Source organism: Macaca fascicularis, chromosome 17 (assembly GCF_037993035.2).
Source record: "Macaca fascicularis isolate 582-1 chromosome 17, T2T-MFA8v1.1".
Lineage (NCBI taxonomy): Eukaryota > Metazoa > Chordata > Mammalia > Primates > Cercopithecidae > Macaca > Macaca fascicularis.
This window is the reverse complement of record NC_088391.1, coordinates 9259577-9272963: the sequence shown is the minus strand read 5'-3', so window position 1 is coordinate 9272963 and position 13387 is coordinate 9259577. Positions and strand designations below refer to the sequence as shown.

Here is a 13387-nt window from a genome sequence, read left to right as displayed (position 1 = left end):
CGGGCCCTGCTATAGTCTGAAGGTATGTGTTCCCCTAAATCCCCCTAAAATTCATGTTGAAATCCTCACCTCCAAGCTGATGCTAATAGGAGGTGGGACTTCTGGGAAGTGATCAGGTCATGAGGGTGGAGCCCTCACGAATAAAATTAGAGGGATCCCAGGGAGCTGCCTTGCCCCTTCCTCCATGTAAGGATACAGCCCAGGTTCTAATGTTTACAGGAAAGTGGCCAGCACCAGACACTGAATCTTTTGGAGCCTAGATCTTGGGCTTCCCAGCCTCCAGAATTGTAAGAAATAAATTTCTGTTATTTATAAACCACCCAGTTTATGATATTTTGTTATAGCATCCCAAAGAGACTAAGACAGACCCAACGGACACCTCCCATCTCATTTCTGAAGTTCTCTCCTTCCATCCCAGTCCATAGCATCCTTGTTTTCCCTGAATTTCAAAGCTAACAGTTACATCTGAGAGCATGTATTTTCTTGCCTAATCCTACCCTGTATCTCAATATTCCTACTCTAACGCCACACCCACTGTGCAGGGTTGTCATGAGGATTACATTAATGTATGTGATGTAGTTAGTGTCCAGCACTTAGCAAGTTCATACAAGTGTAAGTTGTTACTATATTTCTGTTTCCTTGTATTTCATTTGCAACTGGATAACATCCTATATATAACAGGTGCTTTTCCATATTAATTATCTAAATGCATTTAGAATTTCTATATCAGTCTTATCCTCTTTTTTTTTTTTTTTTTTTTTCCTGAGACAAGATCTCGCTCTGTCACCTAGCCTGAAATGCAGTGGCGTGATCATGGCTCACTGCAACCTCCATCTCTGACGCTCAAGGTATCCTCACACCTCAGCCTCCCAAGTAGCAGGGACTACAGGTGCATGCCACCATGCCTAGCTAATTTTTTGTATTTTTAGTAGAGACGAGGTTTCACCATGTTGCTCAGGCTAGTCGCAAACTCCTGGGCTTAAGCAATCTGCCCAATCTGTAGCTGCCACAGTACTGGGATTACAGGTGTGAACCACCGTGCCTGGCCTTATGCTCTGTTTTTGTAAGCACCTTCTTGGTCTGCCTTGATTTTGCTTAATTTTTGATGTGATTCAGAGATTAGAGAAGCCAGAACAGGGAACATGTTCTAATCAGACAGATCACAGGGATTATATGCTCATTCTAACAGCAGCATAATATGGCCAGATGACAATCAATGTGTTCCTGTAGGTTAAGCAAATTTGGTATTTTGGAGAGTGCTAATTTCGGTATTGACCCTGAAATAATCTTAACCTAGTGGAAAAACTAACTTGCTTTTACTGTCAAGAATAATTTTGAATACTCACATTCTCTAATTCCTAAACACAGCCAGATAATTGAAATAGTATGCTTATCAGTCCAGAAATAGCATTACACAGCGGTCACTCTCAGAGCAATGAGAGTTGCAAAGACTTAGACTGGGCCAGGCAGTGAACAATCAGAACATAACAAAACAACAAATGAACTCTAATTTCTAACTCAAAGCCAACATTTCCCTCAGCTCCCTGTCATGGCCCCTGCTGGACGTTAACAGAGTCATGACCCAGGGATCTCTCACATCATAACAGATCAGTCCACACTCCCAGCCGCAGAAGAATCAGGCCTGTGGGGAAGGAGTGGCTGGAAGGCCCTATGAGAGGGACAGGCCTCTTAGGGGTGGTGCTGACTATGAGGGAGCTGCTGAGGAAGACCTTGAGACTTGAATCACTTCGCTGAAAAGCTAATGCTGATACTTTGTGGCCAGGCCTTCCCCATATCCATCTGTTGCTTTAAGAGGAACACAAATAAGATTGATGGAAACCAAGTGAGAACTGGGGGGAAAAAAAAAGCAAGTAAAGAAAGGAAGGGGAGAGATAGGCAAGGAAGTGGAAAGGAAATAGAGTGAGATTAGAGACCTTGTACCATCTCCAATTGGGGAAGCAGAGGCTGTTAAAACAGATCACGAAGACCCAGTGAAAATGACCTCGTCCACTCTTTTGCAAGTTCAGGCTCTAAAATCAGCCAGTTCCAAACTATAGTCATTAGATGGCTTACCAAGGAAGGGCTGGCTGCCAAAGATAAGCAACAAACCTGATGACTAAAATGTCAAGGAAAAGAACTTAACTCTGGCAAGCTCTGGCTAAGTATTATTTACTAATTACTACAGGTGATTCATGCTGTCCAGCACCGAACACTCTCTGTAGTCCAGACACAATGTCAGGTAAGCCCTTTATGTCATTTACTCCTCGAGACACTGTCCAGAGCGTCCCGGGTTTTATTTCCCTTTATGGAGGAGGAAACTGGGGCTCTATGGTGAAGTGGCTGGCCCCTGCACAACCCACCAGGAAATGGCAAAGGCAAGAGTTTCCACCCAATGTCCACACTCTTCATCAAACATGAGCACACCAAGATTTCCCCTCCTAGCCATACTTAGATAGAAGCAACAAGATCCAAATTGCACTGAGCCTTGGCTTGGATCTGAGCACTTATTACCAAGAAGCTTTTCATGTCTGACTGGGAGAGAGGCAGGGTCCGCTCCTGACTACTCTGTCTCAACAGAACAATGCCCTGGCTGCATTCACATCCCACTCCACAGCCTGAACTGCCTGTCTCTGTCCTGGATGTGGATTCGTGAGTTGCATGTTAGTCTGTTTACAACGTCTGGACCCATTTCGCCATAGCCTACTTGGGCTATAACTTCTGAGAGACTTTAGTTTTCCCCACCAGCTTCTAGAAGGATGCTGTCTCATGACCTCTGAATGTGTTGCTGCTGAAGATGCTGGCACAGCTCAGCTCTGGCTCGCTAAGGCCAGCCTGTGCAGTTTGGCGACAGCCCTTCTTCCGTAAGTGCTTGTTTTTGAAAGGATATCAACTCTTTTAATTTATGAATTCTCTGCATAGAGTAAGTTACTTTTTGCTTTCTGCAAGCCAAACCAGAATGACGTAGTGCTACCCTGCAATGAAATGAGTCAATAGCTGTGACTGCAGGAAAACTGTTCCTTAGGCAAGAGTGAACTTAAAGGAATCTTCCATTCACTGTTCTTTGCCTCAAAAAGTTATTCCTCCATCTATCATGGTTCAACAGAATCCAGTGTGATCTTGCAAGGCCCATAGGTTCTGTTGAACACCCAGGACTCCCTTGGAAAGGATCTCAAGTCTCTAATCCCCTCTATTGCCCAAACTATGCCTGGTCTGGGTGATGACACCGTGGGTTGACTGAAATATGAGCAAGGCCTCCTCTGAGGGCCCAGGGTTAGATCAGTGCCTCTCTAAACAGGGGATGAGTGGAAAATTCCCAATGAGTGCCAAGTACATGAGCTCCTGTTTTCACTCAAGAGGGCTAAAAATAGAACTCAGCGTTAATCATCCAAACTGTCCTGGTGATATAGTCCAGAAATTGCAAAGCCTAACAAGGCCATCCCTCTAAAATTTCTGTTTATTCTATGACAGGCTTAACTGGAAGTTGACACTTTAAGAACATTTATCTAAGCCCCAAACCAGCAGCTGTGTCTTCTTAGCTACCTCTTTTATTTGGTCATGCACCGCTCTCCTTTGCACGCTGAGTTCTCCATTCATTCTGGCGTGGTCTATCTCTTTATTCATAGATGAAATGCAAGACAAGCTACTCCCATGAAACATCCAGCTCACTCCCTGTACATCTTGCCCTAAACATACCCCTGCAAGTCTGCTATAGTGAAGCCTCCACTTCTTTTTAGACATGGCTCCCCATCTAAGACTTTTCACAAACTCGCGGGGATACTGCCTTTCACTTTTCCTTGCTAGAGCAGCCTTGCAGAGCAGACAACCCACTCATCATCCCATTAACCTCAAGCAATCAGATGTGTGGCCAAAGCCCAGGCAAGCCTGCCATACTCTGTTATTTTAACATGTGTGCTCAATGGGCATTATCTCTTCCGATGGTTGGTGCTACCCCGTGAAGCTGGTGGTAATGGGAAGTGAAAACGCCTGTCCTTGTTAGCATCATCTGTGTGATTCTATGCTTGCGTATTAGCCACCTGTGCCACTCCTCAAATTAGAAACCAACAGAACAGCTATTTACTACTAAAACTGAATGCTGGGTAAATCTGAGGTGCTTTCACTCCAATTCATCCAGAAATAGGAAATGTACACCAAATAACACATACTCACTGAGTGCCTACTATGTGCCTGGCAGACATTTCTGCTCTCAGGAAGCTTGACTTCCAGAGAGTCAGTAAATGGATGAACAATTACAGAACACTGTGGTCTAACCCAGCAGGGCAAGGCTGTCTTGGAGATTTAAACTGAGAGCAGCAGGATATGCCGAGAGCACCCCAGGCAAAACAGCATCTGGGACTTTTTGGGAACTTCGGTCAGCCCATCAGACAGGCCCCTTTTCCCTCCAACGTTCTGCCTCTGGTCTATGAAATTCCTGGCAGGAACTCTTGGTTGGCTACAGGCGTACTGAGGACAATTTCATAAAACTCACTGCAGATTTTCATCAGCTCCTTGTTCCCCACCTGATTTTTTTTTTTTTTTTTTTGAGACAGAGTCTCACTTTGTCGCCCAGGCTGGAGTGCAGTGGTGCGATCTCGGCTCACTACAACCTCCGCCTCCCAGGTTCACGCCATTCTCCTGCCTCAGCCTCCCGAGTAGCTGGGACTACAGGCGCCCGCCACCTCACCCGGCTAGTTTTTTTTGTATTTTTTAGTAGAGACGGGGTTTCACCGTGTTAGCCAGGATGGTCTCCATCTCCTGACCTCGTGATCCGCCCGTCTCGGCCTCCCAAAGTGCTGGGATTACAGGCTTGAGCCACCGTGCCCGGCCCTTGATTTTTTTTTTAAAAAGAAAATACATATATATGTTAATTTAAAAATATATATGTAAGCCCAAAGACTCCCAGCTAATCTTTCCTATATTTTTAGCCTGCTCTGAAATCCGTGTGGATCAGGAAAATCCAACCCTGTGAGCTGGGCCATTTTTTTTCCCAAGCTAAACAATCGAACTACAACAGGAAATTAAATAAGAGATCTATAGAATTCTGGTATTTGAGGAAACATCCAGATCTGTTAAAATTGTGAATTAAAAAAATTCAAATATGACATGCATGCACACTAAATTGCAAAAAGGTTAAAGCTTTTTTCACGCTTCTCAGAAACATTATTGCTTTTTACCCAGGGCTCCATGAGTTTAAATCAGGGTTTAAAATCAACAGGGTAGAACTTCATCTTCAAAGGAAAACACTCTCTTTTGTATTTCAAAATGAACCAGCTGCAAGGTTACAGCAACAAAACACAAGTATCTGACTTGTTTTCATACCACCTTTTGTGGCTATTGCACTCACTTTCAATACTAATATTACGAAGATTGGCCAGATCCATAACATATAATAGCTCTGTGGAAAAATCCCATGGGAGGTGGACTGACCTTTTGTTTTTCATTTTAGTTCTTATAGCTTTAAGGCAGCACTGACACTATGCCTTGAGTTAATCAATAAGTATTATTTCTTTCACATATAACTAACACTAGGGCCTCTGTGTTTTTGTATAATGATCTGCTTTTCTGCTGTGAAATGAAATTTCATATAGGCTTGTCAGAAACAAAGTATCCTTCCCATTTAATACTCTTCAATACATTTCAGTGCCTACTCTTATGAAAAACGAGCAGAGTCATACCATATATTAGAAAAAATCAAAATGACTACAAATGCATAATTTCAGCCTTTGCCTTTGTGCATGTGGGGAAGAGCCACTGGGTAAAAAGACATCTAGCTTTCCCAAGAGGCTGTAGTTAATAAGGGAATATCACACCATACCTGGATTACTAATGAACAATGGGAAAGGACAGAGATTAATGGGGCCAAGGAGAAGAAATGCTGATCCAAAGAAGTCATGCTGGGAAATTCTGGTCCCAGAGTAAGTGCAGCAGAAAGGAGAATTAGCCAGTTGCCTGCGTTTTAACCCATTTGTGTATCACTTAAGAAGTTTCTTGACCTTTCTGGATTCTATCTTTCTCTAATAACCCTCCCAAATGTATTACTGTCAGAGCACCTGCGCATACCTGGGAGGAACAGTGAGGTGCCTCTCCCCACTCCCGCCCCTGCCAAGAATTTAGAGACAAGGTAAGTAAGACGAGTCTCTGAGATTAGAATCAACACATAAAAGGCTAGGGTAGAGATATGCAAATGAACCCCTAAAGGGACAGGACCATACCTAAACCAGCAAGTCTTGCTGTTGGACTGAATCTGTAACACGATGTGAGGAATAACAGGTCCATTACAAGAGGAGTTGGACAGTGAAGGGGGCTTAGGAAAGGGAGTCTCCAGGGCCAGGAACATTTCAGGGGAGCAGGGATATGGGAGATGAACCTAGTAGGCTCTGAGGCCACTGGATTCTTATAGAACAACTCGCTGGCTGAGATTCCATTCTCATCAAGGTTTCTTATGAGCTAGACTTTTGACTCTAAAAGGAAATAATATGTTTATCAGGCTTGTTATCGTTTGCTTGCCAGTTATATTTCATATGGTTAAAAAGGACGCTTGTATTCTAGTTTATACGTCTAGTTTATTCCTCTTAATAACTCAACAATTCTAACAACCATCAATTCAGGAAGGCTATGGATAAGGAGTTTCTGTGCACATAGAGCTCCTGGCTTCATCCTGGACCAGGTTGAGTCCGTAGGTGAATGGGCCCTTTGGAATCCATTTGGGTCATACCATTCCTTTCAAATACCTGTATACAAGTCTTTCCACAGACTGCATCTCTGCTCAAAAGCCCAAGATAGATCCCTACTTTTTATTTAGCTCAAGTTTAAAAACCTGAGTCTTTGGCCAGGCATGGTGGCTCACACCTATTATCCCACCATTTTGGGTGGCCAAGGTGGGTGGACTGCTTGAGCCCAAAAGTTTGAGACAAGCTTGCGCAATATAGCAAGACCCCAGCTCTGCCAAAAAAAAAAAAAAAAAAAAATAGCTGAGCGTGGTGGTGCACGCCTGTGGTCCCAGCTACTTGGGAAGCTGAGGTGCGAAGATTGTTTGAGTCTGGAGTTCAAGTTTATAGTGAACCATGATCACACCACTGCACTCCAGACTGGGTGACAGAGGGAGACCCTGTCTCAAATAAAACAAAAACCAAATCAACCAACAAAAAACCTGGGTCTGGATTTCAGGCTGGAAATTTCCCCACACTCCCTATGCACCGTAGCTCCCACTGTGTTCACCATGAGATTGCCCCTCTCAGGTTTCATAAAATGAGGCTAAAAGACCTTTCCTTACGTGCTCCTCGCTTGGAATACATTCTTTCTCTTTAGTTTAATAAAATTCTACCCCATTCTTCAAAGTGTAATTCATGTTCCACTTTTTCCAAGAAACCTTGCCTATGGGTCTAGACTGACTTCTCCTTTCACTAAATTCCAGAAACAGGTATGGTCAGTACCACATAATTTTCACTTAATTATACTCCAGTCTTGTGCTAATGTTTAATTGTTCTGTGTGTGTTATTGTTGCCTACCCACTTGTAAGTTCTCTGCAAAAGGTAGAAATAGAATGAAACCACTTATCGGTAAGCTACATAAGGGCCGGCGATGCCTTTTAAGAATTATTTGATGGTCCTAATAGTAACTAGGCACAGAGTAAACCAGTAATAAATATTTCCAATGGATAGGTCTTTATAAGTTGGCAATACATAAGCACAAACAGTTTTTAAACGATTTGTTCATTTAACAGTTTTTTCATTATACACTCTAGGCAAGATTCCAGTTTCCCCTAATAAATTCATGCTAAATAAGCATCCTCATATTCACAGTTTTTAGTTGATATTCAGTTTTTAGTCAGATCTCTGAAACTGATCACTTTGAAAGTATCTTTAATTGTCTCGCCATGTTTTTCAGAACAGCTTTAGCTGCACTATGATCAAACTGTTAAATTGTTTTGATTTCTCAAAATGAAGTTTGCTATTTTGATCTATATGAAGTTCTGAGGAAATGGTTATTGTTTTAAGGTTTATGAAGCTAGGTTAAGGTAATCAGAAACAACTCTGTCAACAATTTTACCAGGCCTCTTTTAAATTGTATCAACCTCATTGGGGTTGTTAGAGTTGATTAACAGATTGAAGAACTTTGTTGTGGGATTTGGGAATTCTGATTCCTAGAGTTTGAAGTTGGAATGGAATCCTATCATGCTCCTGGTACACAATACCTGGCCCAATAGGTAACTATCAATTAAATAAATGATTTTGGCCTACTGCCTGTGAAATTATTCTGCAAAATAGGCAACTACATAAAACAATGTGTTTTTTAATTTAAAAAGAAAGTCCTCAATTCATTTAAAGAGCACCTATGAAAATATACATATAAAACTTCAAATGGGAATACTATTCTGAAATATAGCAAAGAAAAGACAAGAAATGTAGGTGTGAACATAATGAAAAAGCTGGTAAAGGCAGTGTAAGTTTTAAAGTTTTTACCAGTAAAAAATAATTTGTATTGAACTGGAAGTTTCAAAACTAAAACACTGGAAAATTACTCAAACATCATACTGCTAGAGAGATGAAATAACATTAAATTATCTTCCAAAATCTCTGAATTCAAGAATGACATAGGGATAATCATTTCCAAGAACTTGATTTAAACAAAATAGGTAAACAAGATTCCCTTTGAAACATATTTTCTCAAACCAAAAGGCCTCCATATTACAGCCTCTATTTCTAAAACTTTTGTATTAGGATTTAGAAATATGAAATTTATAATATTGTTTTACATGTAGCAAATCTTTCCCTTTTATTATAACTACTGTTGTAAGGCTTCAATACTCTTTTGTGACCACTTCGCAAAAGGCTTAGTCACTTCAATGTTAGATGTGCAGACAATTGAGCGCAAATGCTTTATAGTTCTTTTTGTTAAAAGCACATAAACGTGTATATAAATATTTTAGCTCATACTCACGGTAGCAAAGCCAAATCCACTGAGGTGGTTATTTCTATTGGAGCAAAACTAGTAAGTGACTTTTAAGGTATCAGTTTAATTTTCCTAGGTGGTAAGTAACCCTACTTTAGGTCAAAGTTCATAAGCAGACTGGTAACTAAGATGCTTCCAAGTGACCGCTTTTTGATGAGCGTGTATATTAAGCCACATATTTTCCTTCTCCTGGTCACATACTACATCTCAAGCGATCTAGATAGCTGATGCCCACATGGGTAGGGAGAAGGCAATTTCAACAATTCAATTGTGAAGTCTCATTTCATGCATCTTGGAGAAACCTAAATATGCATGACAATAAAATATCTCACAGAGACGAGAGTTCTTGCGAACAGATTTCTAGTAATGAAATTAAAAGCATATCCTAATCCCTCTGCTAGCTCACAAGAGTAGGCAAATGTCAAAAGCAAAGAAAGGCTTTGTGTTGGAATTGCTATATAATTCTCATGCATACTCTATTTTCAGTTCCCTGGCTGTGAATTTTTCTCCAGTGAAGACTTGAACACACCCTCAGCCTCTCTGGCTTTTTAAGTTTTCACCTCTATGTTTATTCATCTCTCTGTGATGCAAAGAAGTACAGAGAGAACAACTATACTGTGCGCTTTCTTCTCTGATGTGAAGAATATAAATTACAAGAATGAGTGCTGTTTTGAAAAAAGAGTGGTAAACTTTCAAAGTTAGCACTTGGCGAAGAGAAACACGCCTAACTAATCTGAATTCCCCAGCGGAACGTCTTAGGTTTCACAGGTACATTAAAATGCATTAAGAATATTCCGAAGATCTCTTGGCAGTTTTGATTTCAAGATGTTGGAGCAGAATCCTACTATTTCAGGAAAATGCAACAGTTACATTTGAGACTGCAGGAATACAGAATTATGTAAGGCACTGCAGAGTATGTGAGACCAAATGTTTCTGTGAACACCACTCACAATTCAGCATATTGGAACCAGTAAAGAGAGCCTCCTGTTCACCAACAAAGCGCACACGCATGCTAGGGGGACAGGCACAGAGGTGGCTGGCTCACGGCTTTCTCTCTGCCCTTGCAAAGGAGGAGGGGGAAGAAGAGAGAGGGAAGGCAAAGTACCGTCTTGTCCAGGCACTGAAGGCAGTTATAAGGCTTGCAGCAGCAATGGCCCATCCCGGCAGGCTGGCAGGCAAGGGGACCTCCTTCATTCAACGTGTCAGCGGGCAACTCCTAAGCCGAGGTACTGGCACACACGAAAGGGGCGCGCCGCTGGGAGCTGTCACAACTTCCATGTGGTCCCCTCGGCTACCTTATTTCTCCTAAACTTCAGGAATCCAGGAGGCACAGGAATGAGAGGAGGAGGAGGAGAGCAGGGCGGCAGCGATCAGATCTTGCTGCTGCGGGAGGGAGGGCAGGCGGGAGCCAGGAAGGGAGGGGACAGGCAGGAGGGAGGGTCACTTTGCCACTGGAATCCTCAGGGTGAGGCAAATCAATAGTCGCATAACCACAGGGCATTTACCAATGCCGGCTCCCTAAAAGGACAGCCTGGTCTCCGCCGGGTGCGCGGCCGCTCCCAGCCCTCCCCTGGCGGGGATGCGCCTCCGCACCGCGCGGACACGCCTGGAGAGGACGCAGGAAGCACAAAAGGCGAGCCTGGGCTTCAGAGCACTGCCTGGGGACGCCTGAAAGGGCTGCCAGCGCTTGGCTCTGCTGCAATCCTAGCTCCTAGTTTTCTGGGAAGTAAAAATATTTATAAACGTGATGTATATGGCCTCTCCTCCCATGAAACTCTTCTCAGAACATTTGTTGCTAATGGGAACCACCAATTTCTCATTTTCTAATTTGCATGCCATGAACAAATTTTTTGCCTTATTTGATGAAATCTTCATATTTAAAATGTAACTGTGAAGTCGCTTGCCTAGGCTGACATACACACACCATTCATCTGGCTTGAGTAATTAAAATTGGGGTTTGGGGCAGGTATTTCTCCTAGGCAAACTGGCATAAAAGCCTTAAAGGACTTGATCTTTCTAGTTTTTCACACAGTTAACAATCAGAAAGGGAAAGCATCAGGGAGCAAAAGTTTGTTTGTTTTTTTTTCTCAAAAAAGACTTGGTATTTAAAAATATATTTATGTAATCCTGAAAGTCAAAGAAGCAAATATTTACATGATTGATTTTATATGCCCTGATACCCCTCAGAGGAGAAATCTTGAAATTTCTCATGTTTAGAAATATACAATTACGTTTTTGCCCACTAAACTGCCTAAGGCTGTAAACAGACAATAGTTGTTAAAACTAGATGATTTTACTAACTTAACTGAGATTTTCCAAGCAGATTTTAATTAAGTAGTATAGGCTCGGAGAAAGGCAAGTACTTAGTGATCAAATAGGAACAGACTGGAATGTTTGCCTTAGACTTGAAAGAATAAATGGAAACCTTTCTTTCAAGCTAGCAGGTAAATTAGCATAATCCTTCAGGAAGGCGATTTGGCTGTACCTATCAAAATATTAAATGTACACATGCCTTGACCCAACATTTGCACGTCTATGCTATAATAATACATACATATACAAGCATGTATGCATAAGGATCTTCAATTCAGCATCGCTGGTAACAGCACAAAAATGGGGAATATTTTAGATTTTCAATGCCTTTCTATTATATGGAGAGATGATATACATTGTTGACTGAGAAAGCAAACTTTTATAAAAAACAAAGCAAACATACACATGTGCATATGTTTGGAGTAAAGCTTTGGAAACAGTCACACATTCATGTAACAGCAGCCAACCCTTGAGGAATGGGAACCAGGAGGGAGTGACTGTCCACTTTTTACCCTCTCATGAGCATGTTTTATTTTTACCGTTTTAAAACAATGTGCCAGGGAAAAGGCAGGGACCCCCATCTGGGCTCTGTGATGTGAGGTCCAGAGCTCACTCAGGCTAATGCTCCTTGGCAATGAGCTTGCGCAGACCTCTCAGAGGGAAAGCAGCTCACAGTACCTTAAGCTCGAACCTGTGCTGAAAGCTGTTCCTAGGGCCTTTGAAATCGGTGAGAAAAACTTTATGTTGCAAAAAGTGGTGGCTTAGTATACCCCGACGCTCACAGCAGCATTATTCACAATAGCCAAAAGGTGGAAGCAACCGGAATGTCTACCAACAGATGAATGGCTGAACATAATGTGGTGTGTGCATGCAGCGGAACGTTAGTCAGCCTTAAAAAGGAAGGAAATTCTGACAGGTGCCACATAACACGGCTACCTAATCTGACAGGTGCCACAAAACATGCCCAACGAATCTAAATTCATCTTAGGATGAAACTTGAGGATATCATGTTAAGTGAAATAAGCCAGTCGCAAAAGTACAAATACTATATGATTCCACTTATATGAAATACCTAGAGTGGTCGAGTTCACAGAGACAGGAAGTGGAATGGTGGTTGCCAGGGGCTGGGGGCAGGGAGAAGTAGGGAATTGCTGAATGAATACAGAGTTTTAGTCTTAGAAGATGAAGAGTTCTGGATTCACACTACAATGCGAATATACAGACTGTTCCCCACTTTGATGGTTCCATTTATGACTTCCACTTTACGATGACATGACACATTCAGAAGACTCCTTGACTTACGATGGAGCTATAGCAGGATAAATCCCTGGTAAATTGAAAATACCGTTAAGTTGAAAGTGCACTGTCGTAACCCCGTTGTAAGCTGAGGATCATGTGTACTTAACGATAAACTGTACACTAAAAAATAGTTAAGATGGGGAATTTTTTGTTATATTTTATCACAGTGTTTTTTTGTTTTTTTTTTTTTTTGTTTTTTTTTGTTTTTTTTTGAGATGGAGTCTCACTCTGCACCCAGGCTGGAGTGCAGTGGCGCGATCTCGGCTCACTGCCAGCTCCGCCTCCCAGGTTCACGCCATTCTCCTGCCTCAGCCTCCCGAGTAGCTGGGACTACAGGCACCCGCCACCACGCCCGGCTAATTTTTTGTAGTTCTAGTAGAGACAGGGTTTCACTGTGTTAGCCAGGATGGTCTTGATCTCCTGACCTCATGATCTGCCCACCTCGGCCTCCCAAAGTGCTGGGATTACAGGCATGAGCCACCGCACACAGTTTTTCTAAAAGAGAAATGGTAGCTTGCATTTACCTGGAGGCAACAGCTCCTGAGCTGCAGGTGTGGATTAAATCAAGACAGAGCAAAGCCCTATTGTGGACAGAGCCAGGCGGGGTGGGAAGGCCGCAAAGCTAAGCACCCTACATTGATTTAAAGAATGCTTTCTTCCAGCTCAGTTGTCTTCCTGAAGATAGGTCCTCTTAGAAAACAGTTTTATTCTAAATTAGAGGTTAGAGTGCACCATACTAGAAAATGACTTCGTATTCTTAGGAGATGTACGAGAGCTCTTGCTAACCAGTTGCTCCCAGGAGATTAGTGTGAGACTGGAGGAGCTA

At 42.4% G+C, this 13387-nt stretch overlaps 1 protein-coding gene across 4 annotated transcripts in view; it reads right to left on the bottom strand.

Moving 5' to 3' along the window:
- MTUS2 (microtubule associated scaffold protein 2) overlaps positions 1 to 13387 on the bottom strand; it is a 429948-nt gene that overhangs the window by 69010 nt on the left and 347551 nt on the right. Inside the window, exon 1 of one of the 4 annotated variants that reach the window (XM_005585564.5) lies at positions 10055 to 10510. The exons of the other annotated variants lie outside the window; for them this stretch is intronic. Within the exon in view, the coding sequence (XP_005585621.1) occupies positions 10055 to 10108 (54 nt within the window). The 5' untranslated portion in view covers positions 10109 to 10510. Of the gene's footprint in view, positions 1 to 10054; positions 10511 to 13387 lie in introns of those variants that run through there. 4 annotated transcript variants of the gene reach the window in all.